Raw genomic sequence first — 13,691 nt, forward strand, 5'->3', positions numbered from 1 at the left:
TCATTTTTTAGTGCTGCGTAATACTCCATGGTGTATAAATGCCACATTTTTTTTATCCATTCATCTATTGAAGGGCATCTGGGTTGGTTCCACAGTCTAGCAATTGTGAATTGTGCTGCTATGAACATCGATGTAGCAGTATCCCTGTAGTACGCTCTTTTAAGGTCTTCAGGGAAAAGTCCAAGAAGGGCAATAGCTGGGTCAAATGGTGGTTCCATTCCCAGCTTTCCCAGGAGTCTCCATACTGTTTTCCAGATTGGCCGCACCAGTTTGCAGTCCCACCAGCAATGTACAAGAGTACCCTTTTCCCCACATCCTCTCCAGCACTTGTTGTTGTTTGACTTCATAATGGCTGCCAATCTTACTGGAGTGAGATGGTATCTTAGGGTGGTTTTGATTTGCATTTCTCTGACTGCTAGAGATGGTGAGCATTTTTTCATGTACTTGTTGATTGATTGTATGTCCTCCTCTGAGAAGTGTCTGTTCAGGTCTTTGGCCCATTTGTTGATTGGGTTATTTGTTTTCTTATTGTTTAATTTTTTGAGTTATTTGTATACTCTGGATATTAGGGCTCTATCTGAAGTGTGAGGAGTAAAAATTTGTTCCCATGATGTAGGCTCCCTATTTACCTCTTTTATTGTTTCTCTTGCTGAGAGAAAACTTTTCAGTTTAAGTAAGTCCCATTTGTTGATTTTTGTTATCAACTTTTGTGCTATGGGTGACCTATTAAGGAATTTGGAGCCCGACCCTACAATATGTAGATCGGAGCCAACTTTTTCTTCTATCAGACGCAGAGTCTCTGATTTGATATCTAGCTCCTTGATCCACTTTGAGTTAACTTTTGTGCATGGCGAGAGGAGGGGATTCAGTTTCATTTTGTTGCATATGGATTTCCAGTTTTCCCAGCACCATTTGTTGAAGATGCTATCCTCCCTCCATTGCATGCTTTTAGCTCCTTTATCAAATATAAGATAGTTGTAGCTTTGTGGATTAGTCTCTGTGTCCTCTATTCTGTACCATTGGTCCACCCTCCTGTTTTGGTACCAGTACCATGCTGTTTTTGTTACTATTGCTCTGTAGTATAGTTTGAAGTCTGGTATCGCTATACCGCCTGATTCGCACTTCCTGCTTAGAATTGCTTTTGCTATTCTGGGTCTTTTATTTTTCCATATGAATTTCATGATTGCTTTATCCATTTCTACAAGAAATGCCGTTGGGATTTTGATTGGCATTGCATTAAACCTATAGAGAACTTTTGGTAATATCGCCATTTTGATGATGTTAGTTCTGCCTATCCATGAACAGGGTATATTTTTCCATCTTCTAAGATCTTCTTCTACTTCTCTTTTTAGGGTTTTGTAGTTTTCATTATATAAATCTTTCACCTCTTTTGTTAGGTTGATTCCCAAGTATTTTATTTTTTTTGAGGATATTGTGAATGGAGTGTTTTTCCTCATTTCCGTTTCAGAAGTTTTGTCGCTGATATACAGAAATGCCTTTGATTTATGCGTGTTGATTTTATATCCTGCCACTTTGCTGAATTCATTTATTAGTTCTAGTAGTTTTTTTGTAGACCCTTTTGGGTCTTCTAGGTATAGAATCATGTCATCTGCAAATAGTGATAATTTAAGTTCTTCCTTTCCTATTTTTATGCCTTTAATTTCTTTCGTCTGTCTAATTGCTCTGGCCAGTGTTTCGAGAACTATATTGAATAGAAGTGGTGATAGAGGGCATCCCTGTCTTGTTCCAGATTTTAGGGGGAATGCCTTCAATTTTTCTCCATTGAGAATGATGCTAGCCTGAGGCTTAGCATAGATAGCTTTTACAATGTCGAGGTAAGTTCCTGTTATCCCTAGTTTTTCTAATGTTTTGAACATAAAGGGATGCTGTACTTTGTCGAATGCTTTTTCTGCGTCTATTGAGATGATCATATGGTTCTTATTTTTAAGTCTATTGATGTGGTGAATAACATTTATTGATTTCCGTATATTGAACCAGCCTTGCATCCCAGGGATGAATCCTACTTGATCATGGTGCACAATTTTTTTGATGTGCCTTTGTATCCGATTCGCCAGAATTTTATTGAGGATTTTTGCATCTATGTTCATCAGAGATATTGGTCTGTAGTTTTCTTTCTTTGAGGTGTCTTTGTCTGGTTTCGGAATCAGGGTGATGTTGGCCTCATAGAATGAATTTGGCAGAGCTCCTTCTTTTTCTATTTCCTGAAAAAGGGACTCTTTTAGATGGGTACAGTTTGTCTATGGTTTGAATGTGTCCCCCAAAGGTATAAGTGTTGGAGGTTTTGACTCCAGTGTGGTGAGGTTGGGAGGAGGTGGAGCCTTTAAGGGGTGGAGTCTAGTAGGAGGAGGTCCTTAGGTCACTGGGGACATGCTTTGGAAGGGATGAAGGTAGCTCCTTGGAGACCAGATGACTATAAAAGCCTGAGCTGGCCTCTGAATGGTTCTCTCACTTCCTGTTTGGTGATGTGATTTCTTCCTTCCACCATTTACCAAGGGTCCCTCAACAGAGCTAGTGCGTTCCTATTTGGACTTTCAGACTCCCCAAAATATGAGCTAAATAAACTTTTCTTTATATGAATTTTTCTTCAGGCGTTTTGTTATAGTAATGAGAAATGGACTAATACATAGATGTGGTTAAAGGAAAGACCTTGAGATGGAGATATACCCTGAATTTTATGAGTGAGTTTAGTGTAATCAAAAGAGTCCTTTTTAGGAGGAAGACAGGTAGGGCGGAGGCAGAGAGAGACGTGCTTTGAAGACAGAAGTAGAGATAAATGAGATGGGGTGGTGGAAGTAGCGGTTGGAGTGACAGCCTTTGAAGAAAGAGGAAAAGGCCATGACCCAGGGAAGGCAGACAGACAGACAGTAGCTGGACAAAGCACAGAAGCAGGCTGTCTTCTGGGGGCTCCCCAAGGAACACAGCTCTGCAGACATCTGGATTTTATCCCATAATATTCAAATTGAAATTCTAACCTCCCAAAGTATGATGTAAGAAATTTCTTTCAGCTGCTAAGTTTGCATTAATTTGTTAAAGCGGCAACGAGAAATCAAGGTTCTGCTGACCCCCAGCAGGGCCTCAGAACTGCTCTCATACAGGTTACCAGTGGGCTCAGAATCACCAAGTCCAACGGAAAGGCCCGACTCGGGTACCCCTGCATTGTCATAAGCCTTGACCTCTCATTAGCCTTGGACATAAGTATTTCCTCTTTCCAGAAACATCTTGATACTTAACTTCCAACGACCAAACGGGGCTGGGTTTCCGCCGAGCTCATTGGCACTTGGTTCCCAGGTACCTTCCTCTAATCTGTGCCTTCCTCCTCCGACCACTGAAGACTCAGTTCCTGGGGTGTCTCATCTAACTACATCTAGTCCCTATGTGATCTTACTCAACTTGAAAAAAAAATCTGCATGATCAAGGCAACCACACTTATGTCACCAGTCCAGAGAACTCCCTTAACTTTGTGCCACCTAGAACAACACGTCCAGCTTCCTGTTCCACATCTTGCCTTCACTGTCTAATAAGCATCTCGTGCTGATATATCCAAACAGGACAAGGGATTTCCTCATCCATCATCTCCCTGTTTCTTAAGGACTCCAGCCTTTCCTCTAAGTGTCTTTGACCTGCAGCTGCATCTCCCTGGACCCTTCTGCCAGGCCCTTTCCTGGCTGATTCTCTCACTTAGCCACATTTCCGTTAAAGTCTCAGTTCATCATGGAGGCATCCCTTGACCACCTATTATGGGTTGGGGGACATGGGGACCTGGGCCCCTCCCCCTTTCTCTCCCTCTGCTTCCTGGACACCAGGAGGTGAGCAGCTGTGCTCTTCTACCACTTGCTCCCCGCCATGATGCTCTGCCTCACCACAATCCAAAAACAAAGGGGTCATGTGGCCATCGACTGGAACCTCTGAATTTGAGCTAAAATTAATCTTTCCTCCTTCCAAGTGATTAGCTCAGATATTCCGCCATGGTGATAGAGAGCTGACTAACAATCCCCCCGAACTGCCCTACACCCTGTTAAAACCATGCACGTGCATATGTATACACTCATACACACACACATACCACAGGTACAGACACACGCATGTGCACGCGTAGACTCACAATCATGCACACATACCAATCTGTCTCTTTACCCTGCTTATCTTTAGCTTTAGCAATTTTACTCTGTGGCATTGTGCTATTCACTTATTGCTTAATAATTAGGATGATGCACACTGTACAAGGACAGGATTAGGTATATATACAAGGACAGGATTTTTCTGGATGGTGTTGGTTATTGCTGCATTCTCAGGACTTAGAAGAGAATCTGGTACATAGGAGGTGCTTAATATGTACCTTTGTTTAAGCACTTTCTTATATCCAAGTCAAATGTTTTGCCTATTTTATTACATAAATTAGCTAAATTTTAGATACATTTTGGATTAGGTATTTAATGTCTATATGTCAAATTTCTAAGAGTAGGAACCATGTCTCATATTTCTCTTATACTCCCCATAGAGACAAGAACAGCACTAAGCACATAATAGTGATTTTTTTTTAAAAAAAATTTTAAAAAAAATCTCGATTCTGTCCATTTGTTTGGAACCCAGTATTGGAAGTCAACTGGGGCCCCTCTTTTCAGGTTTATTCTCAGTTATTTCAGGCAGTCTTACCTCAAGGCTCATAAATAGAATTTTGAAGGTCCATGAGCCTCAAATAGTATACAAAATCTAATAGGCATTTGTGTTTTTCTTGGGGAAGGGCCCAAGATTCACAGAGGACTCTGTTTCCTAAAGGCTGGGAAACACCAAGACCATGAGTGGCCTGTGCCCAGCGGGGGGCTGGGATGCAGGTGGGGAATCTCCAGGGCTGGGAGGAGTTTATCATGCCTGGGGACAAAGGCTGCCATCTGCACTGAAGTGGCCACAGGGATCTTCTTCACTCCTCAGGACTCACGGATCTCTACTTAAGAGCTCAACAATTTCAACCAAGCTTATGAATGGGGAGATAAAAATCTGAGGCTGGGCCTGAGTCCTAGGGATAGACCATATCTTGCCTGTTGTAACTGAGGAAGGAGCTGGAAGATTTTGAGTTTTCCTCCTTGGCCATCTGGACTCCCAGGATGTTCTGGGAGAGGGCTCTGAGGCCGCGGGTTGTCCAGTGGTGCCCGCATGTAGGTCACTGCCAGGCCAGGACACACCTGGCAGTAACCATAGACCACTGCACGCCCCCACCTGGGCCCAGTGTCTTGCATTAGTGTCATTTATTTCACTTGGGTATGTATACTAAACTCCGATTCGAGATTCGAGACCACTAGATGTCAAGACCCTTGTTAAATATCAATGTCACATACATAATGATGCATAGTAATTACTTTTTAAGTGAATAAGTGACAACATATTCAGCAGCTAAGTAGCTATAGCGGGTGCTTCCTCCAATCTAAAGAGCCCAGGAAAGGGCTTCCTCTTAACAGTGGCAGATGGTTCTGAAGTCGCCATTTCTATCAATGCAGGGATTTTTTTTTTTTTTTTGTTTGTTTGTTTGTTTGTTTTTAAGTTCTGAGACTGATGGAAAGCAGAGTCATGGACCCTGGCTGGGAATTCTTAAGTTTTACATGATAATCCCTTATGCTCCTGCAGTCCCTGGTAGTCTATAAAGAGCTTAGGCTCTTAGGTTCTCGGTAACCATGTGCTGTTTTCTAATGTAGCAGGGACCTGGGTCTCTCTCACTCCTCCTTGGGGCAACCTGAACGATTTAGGTTGATTTCTAGAGAAATAAGTTCCCCAGCTTCCCTCCCATTGGGTTCTGGAGGGAAGCAGTCAGATACCCAGACTTCTGTTCCTGCTATTTAAATCGGTCTGCTCTGGTTCTATCTTTAGCAAGCATTTAGATAAGACCTGGAGAGTCAATGTTTTCCTGGCAAAACCTGGAGGAATACTTTGTTGTTCTTTCCCGTAGAAAAATGAAGACTGGAGGACCGCTTAGCGCTGACGGCAGCCAGGCCCAAATGGGAGCCCTTCTCAGCCCAGCAGTAGCCTGTCCGTCCCACCAATGTTGTTACTATTTGGGCTGCAGGTGAAGCCATGGCAGGGAATATGTCCAGTGGAGGTGACTGCCATCTGAGGAGATTCCGATGGCGATGATGAGTTCCTGAGGAATGAGAAGGGTTGGCCTGGGAGGATTCCAAAGGCTCGATGAGTCAGGAAGCTTCTGGAACCACCCTGGGGCCAAAGGGCACAGAGGTATTTCTGCACTTCATGGCTACTACTCATAAAACCTGGGGCGGCATCACCAATGGTAACAGGGAAAAGATTCCAAAGCTAAAGATAGAATAGCAAAATAGGAGCACTGCGAAGTGAGAGGACCTTTCAGGACGGCCTGATGCTGGTGACGTGAGGCATGGATTCTTACATCGTGAAGAGGAAGAGGGAGCAGCGCACTACAGGGATTGATTCCCAGACGGGGGCCCACCCCCAAAAAGAAGCCACTAGTATCAACTGTCCATCCAGACCACCTGGCATCACTCTGGCACCCACAGGGGCAATTCTCCAGCATCATATCCACTCCTTGGGGTTGTCACGTAAGGACACTAGTAAAATATGGGAAGTATTAATACATTGGTCCAGTGTTAGTCAGCTTTCATTACTATAACAAATACCTAAGATGATCAACTTATAAAGAAAAAAGTTTTGTTTTTTTTTTTTTTTTTTTTTTATATTCCAGTCCATGATCAATGGGCCCCATTGCTTTTGGGCATGTGATGAGGTAAGAATCATGGCAGGGAGAGTGTGGAGGAGAGAAACCTCTCACTTTGTGGCTGGGAAGTGAAAAAGAGGAAGAGAAAGGGGGCAGGGGCTCCACTCTCCCTTCTAAAGACCACAGTGACCTAGAGACCTCCCACGAGGCCCATCACCTCCCAACAGCACCTCCCTGGAGACGGTGTCTTTTACCACATGGGCCTTCAGGGGGGATTCCAGACCTGAACCCTGCCACCAAGAATAGCCATTGCAATGGAAGTTTGCTGTTTAAGAGGTTGGCAAAGAGCATCCTTCAGGCAACAGGCCAGGAGAGTTTAATAGCAAGGGAGGAGAATGTTCAGGGGGAGGGACCGTCTGGGACGGAGGGATCAGATGTAGCCATGAGGACACTGGATTTGGAGCGTCTGCACCAAGGCAAGCAGGAAGTTTGGGGATGACTGCATTAGGGACCCCCACATCAGTCTTGCTGACACTGATGCTTTTTCTAGAGATGGATCTGCTGGGATTTCTCCAATTAACTTGAGAGAAACACTGACGCGTATCTGCCTCTGACCCAAGGCAGGCTGACTCCTCCTCTTCTCTCCTGGTCATCCCTGTCCCACCTCCCGGGACTCTTGCCCCTCCCTAAGGGATGTGAGTGACTTGACTGACCAAAGAGCAAGGGGCAGGGTCCCCAACCCCACCCCAGGTTGTAAAGGCACCGAACACTGAAACATCTCCATTGTACAGTATCCGCCTTCCTCATTAATCAGCTCATGGATGTACTACATTATCCGGCTCTCTGCTTCCAAAATGATCAACAACCCATATGGCTGTTTACTTAGCAAGGTCACAAATATTGGGCATCACCAACATTACTATCTGGAAGAAAGCCAACCATGCATCGCGGTAGAAAATGGAGCTCCCAATAGGGAGGGACCTTGCAGTCAGAGTAAGAAAGCGACTGGGTGAGCTCACACCGCATGACGCTGCCGTGTGTGATATATGGGTTTGGCCCTAAATAGAAGGCACACGCAAGATTCTGCCTCTTTATTCTTTTTACAACTTCCAGCTCAGCCAATTGTTTCAAATCACTTTGCTTTCTCAGTTTTTGCTTAGAAGTATACAGATGGGGATCCTGGACATTTTTTAAGTGAAAATTCTCACTTTGCTGTATTAATTGACCAAGCAATTGGCATCCTTTGGGTTGCCTGGTAAATTGGGAAACTGGATCAAAACCACAAAGTGTGGACTTACCTTTAACCAGAGGCCACACAGAGTCAATCTGTCCTCAGATAACAATCCTAGCTGTATACCATGGATGAGCTTGATGACCCCAGGCAGGTCACTTGCCCTCTCTTAGCTAATTTTTTTCATTTATAAAAATCAAGATTATGCTAGTTATCAAAAGAAGGTTGTATGAATTAAATGAGCTCATCGATGAAGAACTTGCTTTGTATAGTGTAATGTGTCATTAACAAAAAAAAAAAGAAATAAAGAAAGAATAGGAAGATTCCCCTGATAGGTGTCTCAGATTAACACTAATGGAGAATGCAAAAGACAGGAAGTAGCTGGTAGGAGGGGATTTCTGAGAGGTAGAGCTTATTTAATACATAGCTCTGGGTCTTGAACTCTAAATTAGATTAGAACCGGTGTATATTCATCTGTAATAGTTCACGGAGCAAAATATTTGAACTGAAGGTGAGACTTTTTTTCTGGGAGGTACCCACATGGGCAGCATTGTGAGAGGACTGAGCTGCCTTCCAGGTTGGTCATGATGTGAGTTTGAAGACAATGGAAGGCTGAGGGGCAGGAGGAGTTCTGCGTGGATGTGGCCCTTGCTATGCTCCTCCCTTGAGATTTCCCTCTGATTTTTATTTGTTTGTTTGTTTGTTTGTTTCTACCAGGGGTTGAACCCAGGGGCTCTTAGTCACTGAGCCACATCCCCAGCCCTTTTGACTTTTCATTTTGAGACAGGGTTTTGCTCAATTGCTTTGGGCCTCGCTCAGTTGCTGAGGCTGGCTTTGAACTTGAGACCCTCCCAAGCCACTGAGAGATTCTAGGCATGGGCCGCGGTGCCTGGCTTCCTCTGATTTTTAAATGCCATGTGCTTCCCAGACTCTGAAACCTCCTGATCACCTCCTGACGGACATGGAAATACATTTGCAAGTATTGAGAAGACGAATTAGGTTTTCGAACGAGGACCTCATGCACTTAACATCAAAGACTCGAGCTCAGTGCCCCAACAGTGACCTGGACAACTCTGTGCCAGGCCTGCTTTGGGGGTCGTCACTGTTAGTGGCCTTCAGGCTACGGTGGCCTGTATATCCCAGGTCATGTTCTGTTCACTATGTAGCCCCTCAAAAACACACAAGGGAATGAAAAACCAAATAGAAATGTATTCAGAGAAGTATGCAAAGAAGAATCCATGTGTGATGCAGAGTCTTGAGGGAAGGCAAGCTAGGAGTCGCGGCTGAGCTGCGCGGGTGTCCTGTGGCTGCAGTGGGTGGGGGCGGGTTTTGTTTAAATCTTGCTTTATTCCACGCCCAGCCAGGAATTGCATCACATGTTACCACATGTTACATGTGGAAGTTGCTTCTTTTTCAGGACTGAGGCTGAACCAGAAGGTGACCTGCCCTTTGGGCGACATGGCTTTTTGATGACTTCCTAAGTGACATGACAGAGTCTTGTCCGGCCATCTCCTCTGCTCTCAGTGAGCTCTGCAACACCAGTGGCAGTTTTTGTTCATCTCATGACCTCTAGTGACAGGGTAGGGAGGGAGGAGCGATTGGATGTTGGGGGTTGAGAGAAGCTCATGAATAAGCACTTGGGAGTGTTCAGGGCACAGGTCACTGACCTTCCACGGTCACTTGACGTCCCCTCACTCACCATTGCGTGATTCATCCATATCGGAAAGATTTCGTCTAGGATCTTGGGGTGAACAAGCTCTCGGTCATAGAGAAAGATGGTCCAGAATACCAAAAATACAAACTGGAAATAAAACAGAAAAAAAAAATATCATTAGGTTTGCTTTTCATCAAAGTTTTCTAAGATAATCAAGGAAACAGCGAAATAAAAATAGATACCAGTCTTAAAGATACCTCATATATACATTATAGGAATGTCAAACTAAAGGAAAAAAAGGCTTATGGTAGAAATGCGATATTTGAGCTCCCCGCGGATGCCTCCATGTGCTGGTTAGTTAGCAAATCCATTACCTGTTATCAAGGCAGGCAGAGAAGACTGGGATAAGCTAGATACACAGGCTGGGCATGGTGGCACACACAACTTAGTGAGACCCTGTCTCAAAATAAAATAGAAAATGGGCTGGGGATGTGGCTCAGTGGATTAGATCCCCAGTACTAAAAATAAAACAAACAAAAAACTAGATGCATAGACTACGAGCACTTTAACCAACGACTTATTTTTCCTCTCAGCTTGCACCTGGAATGGCTTGATGCTTACACACTCTTGCCTACCCCTTAAAACTGACCAACTCTTGGGTAACTCAGAAGCGAGCTTGCTGAGAGTTAGATCTCTTCCTTGCCCTGATCTCCATCTATGGCCTTGTCCAAGCATCTGTCCTCTGTGTTACAGTCCATGCTGAACTGGGATGGGGGTGTGGGAGAACCGTTCATCTTCTGATCTTCCCATCTTCTGAAATTGCATAGGCTTAATTTATAACCCTTAAAAAAAAAAAAAAAAAAAAAAAAAAAACCCAGATTTCACTGTTGATTTTTAAAACTTGATCTTCACAAGACTTTACGGGGTGCACGTGGGGGTATTCAGCCCAGTGAACCTGGAGTGCTGGTGTTGGCTCTGTCACCTGAGAACTCATTCGTGTTTGCAGAGTTTTGTTTTGCATTTGGTTTTGAAGTCGGGGTGCCACAGGAAGCAGGACAATGGCAGGTGGAGGAAGGTGGGTCATTTCTAATCCTAGGCCCCACTGGCCAGCCAGCAGGCTGAACCGGTTTGTTTCATTCTAGCAATGAACAGGCAACAAGGCCATAGAAATGTGGATGGTGTCAGCAAACTAGCTTACTGACCCTTTCACATCTGCCTTTTCCTGATGTCTGTTCATTCAGCAAGAAGAACAAAGCACCTACTGTGTGCCCTACACCAGGCTTGTCTTTCTCTTAGATCGTCTTTTCCATGTGCCAACTCTGAAAGTCTCATCTCTTTTATTTTAAAAATTATTTTAATTAGGTAATTTTTCCACTTGTAGAAGTAACACAGGCTTTTATTGTACCAAGTGAAAAACAAGCTGTACAACAGGGAAAGCAAGTCACCTTCCTCCCCAGGGCTTTCCAGTCTCATGACCTGGAGGGAAATAAAGTTGTCTCAGTGGCACCGTCGGCTTCAGTATTCCTGATGGGTTAATTCCAAGAACCCTCCAAGGATACCAAAACCCATGGATGCTCCATACTCTCATACAAAATGCCCAGTATATGCATATAACCTGCACATATCCTCCAGTGCACTTTTAATCCCTCTTGATTACTTATATCCAATATAATGTAAAGAGTTGTTACAGTGTATTGTTTTTAAATTTGCATTTAATTGTGTGTTTTTTTTCCCCCAAATAGTGTTGACCCATGGTTGGCTAAATTCATGGATTAAAACCCACAGATATGAAGGACCTACTATTTTGATTAAGGAAGTAGAACTTCCCCATTGGACAGCAGTAAGGACCTTGCATTGAGTTTTCACAAAGATTCAAAAACTAACGATAAATCTGATCAGTAAAGTGTCCTATTTCCTGATGACCCTGGGCAGTGTGGTACAGCCCTCAGACAGAATGTTTTTGCAAAGGCAGTGGCTGTGGTTTTCCATAATAGGTTCCGGAACAGCCTGGCTGCCCAGAAGAGTCTGTCCACCTGTACGTGTCTATTCCATGAGATCTACGTCCTGGTAACTTACTGTGGACACAGGGAAAGCCAACGTGGTGAACAGTAGATCTCTGAAGGCAGTTATGAACCTGATGTTTCTTCTTCCTTTGATTCTTTTTAGCACATCATCTAGGCAGGCGACCCCGAAGAAAAAGGCCTGCAAGAACTAAATTCATTACAACAAATGAGGGCATTTCCATTTGCTTTAATTAATACCTTCTTCACGGATGTAAAACTGCATCCCTCTGGGAGCAATGTGGACCTGAGGAGGAGGGGGCTGTTGGGCTGCTTTGGTTAAGAGCCAATTCAAGGGCTGGGCTTCCAGCTCGTTGGACCCTGACCTTGCTCTCTAAACCTGATGGAGGAAATTCATTCACTTAGGGGATGGTGATGGGTATAGTATTTCGTGTAATGGGCTTGAGTTAAAATGGAAGCAAAATTAAAAGTCAGCTTAAAAGGAGACACCTTGGCGGTACCAGAGTGGGAAGAGCCAAACAAAGAGAGCAAGGAAGGACAAAGAGCTAGGTAGGACAGACTGGCCTCAGGTGTCTTCCTGGGAAGAAAAACTAAGAAAAGGGCCCAGGGCTGAAGTCTCACTGGGAAAGCCAGGATCAGGGTCAAGAGCACCAGGTTGGAGCTCCCCGCCAGCCTGAGGAAGATACCCAAGATGGCGGCTTGCTTAGCTCAGGGAGGAGCCGGTGTGATTCCTTCCTCTGAGACCCTCTGGCCTAGCGAGTGGTTTAAATCCAAGGAAGGAGCCAGAAAGCCCTGGGCCCTGGTGAGGCCCCTGAGGCAAGGCCAAAGAGAAGCTGAATCCTTCTCAGGGAAGCTCAGTGGAGTGTCCCTTATCCAAAATGCTTGAGACCAGAAGTATTTCAGATTGGGAAATTTTTTTTTTTATTTTAGAATAAGATATCTTAGGGATGAGACCCAAGTTTATGCACAAAACTCATTTATATTTCATATATCCCTTATACAAAAAAAAAGTGATTTTTTTATCATATTTTTTAATAATTTTGTACATGAAACCAAGTTTCTCACTGTGAAATTTTCGCTTGTGTCCTTGTGTTGGATTTGGGAGCATTACAAATGTCAGGTTCTTTTGGATTTCGATGTTCAACCTGCAATGTGAAACGGAAGGCAAACCTTGCCCATTCTCAGTGTGGCTCACAATCTGGGGACGTCTAATTTAAGGCCTGTGGCGGGGTCGGGTCACCACTACACAGAGTCTGGGCCAGTATTGCGCTGGGCTCCTGGTGGAATCTGTCCTAATCTTTGGAAGCTCTGGAGGCTACACCCGGGGAGTGAGGCCCTTGCTCTTAGGGAGGAGATGGCAAGCTCTGGAGCCGGGAGCCGGGCCAGCGATTCGTCACGTTGGCCGTGGGGCCTGGTCTCTGGGGTCCAGACTCTAGGAGAGATCTTGCAGAGTTGTCCTCACGCCACTCCCTGGGCCAAGGGGTGGCAGGGGAGGAAACGGGGTGGATTCAGTCTCTGTTCCCTCCCTGCTGGGCCCTCAGACCTGAGTACCCCATCACCTGGGAGCTACCCTGGACTATGGGGTCTGAATCTCTGGAAAAGGGGGTCAAGAATTTGTTTTAATAGGCTCTCCAGGATTTCCTTATGTAAGCTGAAGTGTTTTTTTCCTTAACTTTTATTCTAATTTGTTATATATGACAGCAAAATGCATTAGAATTCATATTACACATATAGAGCATGATTTTTCACATCTCTGGTTGTCTACAAAGTATATTCACACCATTCATGTCTTCATACATGGACTTGGGGTAATGATATCCATCTCATTCCACCATCTTTTTTACACTCTTGCCCCCTTTATTCTAGCTAGAATTCATCTGATCTTCCCATGCTCCCCCTCCCAACCCCACTATGAATCAGCCTCCTTATATCAGAGAAGACATTCGGCATTTGTTTTTTGGGGATTGGCTAACTTCACTTAGCATTATCTTCTCCAACTCCATCCATTTACCTGCAAATGCCATGATTTTATTCTTATTTATTGCTGAGTAATATTCCATTGTGTATATATGCCACATTTTCTTTATC

General features: G+C 44.3%; 1 protein-coding gene across 5 annotated transcripts in view; it reads right to left on the reverse strand.

The window, feature by feature from the left end:
* Window positions 1–13,691, reverse strand: part of Adtrp (androgen dependent TFPI regulating protein) — a 91,800-nt gene that overhangs the window by 48,389 nt on the left and 29,720 nt on the right. For 4 of the 5 annotated variants that reach the window (XM_046453401.2, XM_046453402.2, XM_046453403.2 and 1 more), the window contains 2 exons: window positions 11,659–11,793; window positions 9,628–9,729 (listed from right to left, as the gene is read on the reverse strand). In XM_046453401.2, coding sequence (XP_046309357.1) covers window positions 9,628–9,729; window positions 11,659–11,793 — 237 coding nt within the window. The remainder of the gene's footprint in view (window positions 1–9,627; window positions 9,730–11,658; window positions 11,794–13,691) is intronic. The other variant, XM_046453404.1, reaches the window with a different exon arrangement.

This window comes from Marmota monax, unplaced genomic scaffold, assembly GCF_021218885.2.
Source record: "Marmota monax isolate L192 unplaced genomic scaffold, Marmota_monax_Labrador192_F-V1.1 WCK01_AAM20220418_F8-fsc00029, whole genome shotgun sequence".
Lineage (NCBI taxonomy): Eukaryota > Metazoa > Chordata > Mammalia > Rodentia > Sciuridae > Marmota > Marmota monax.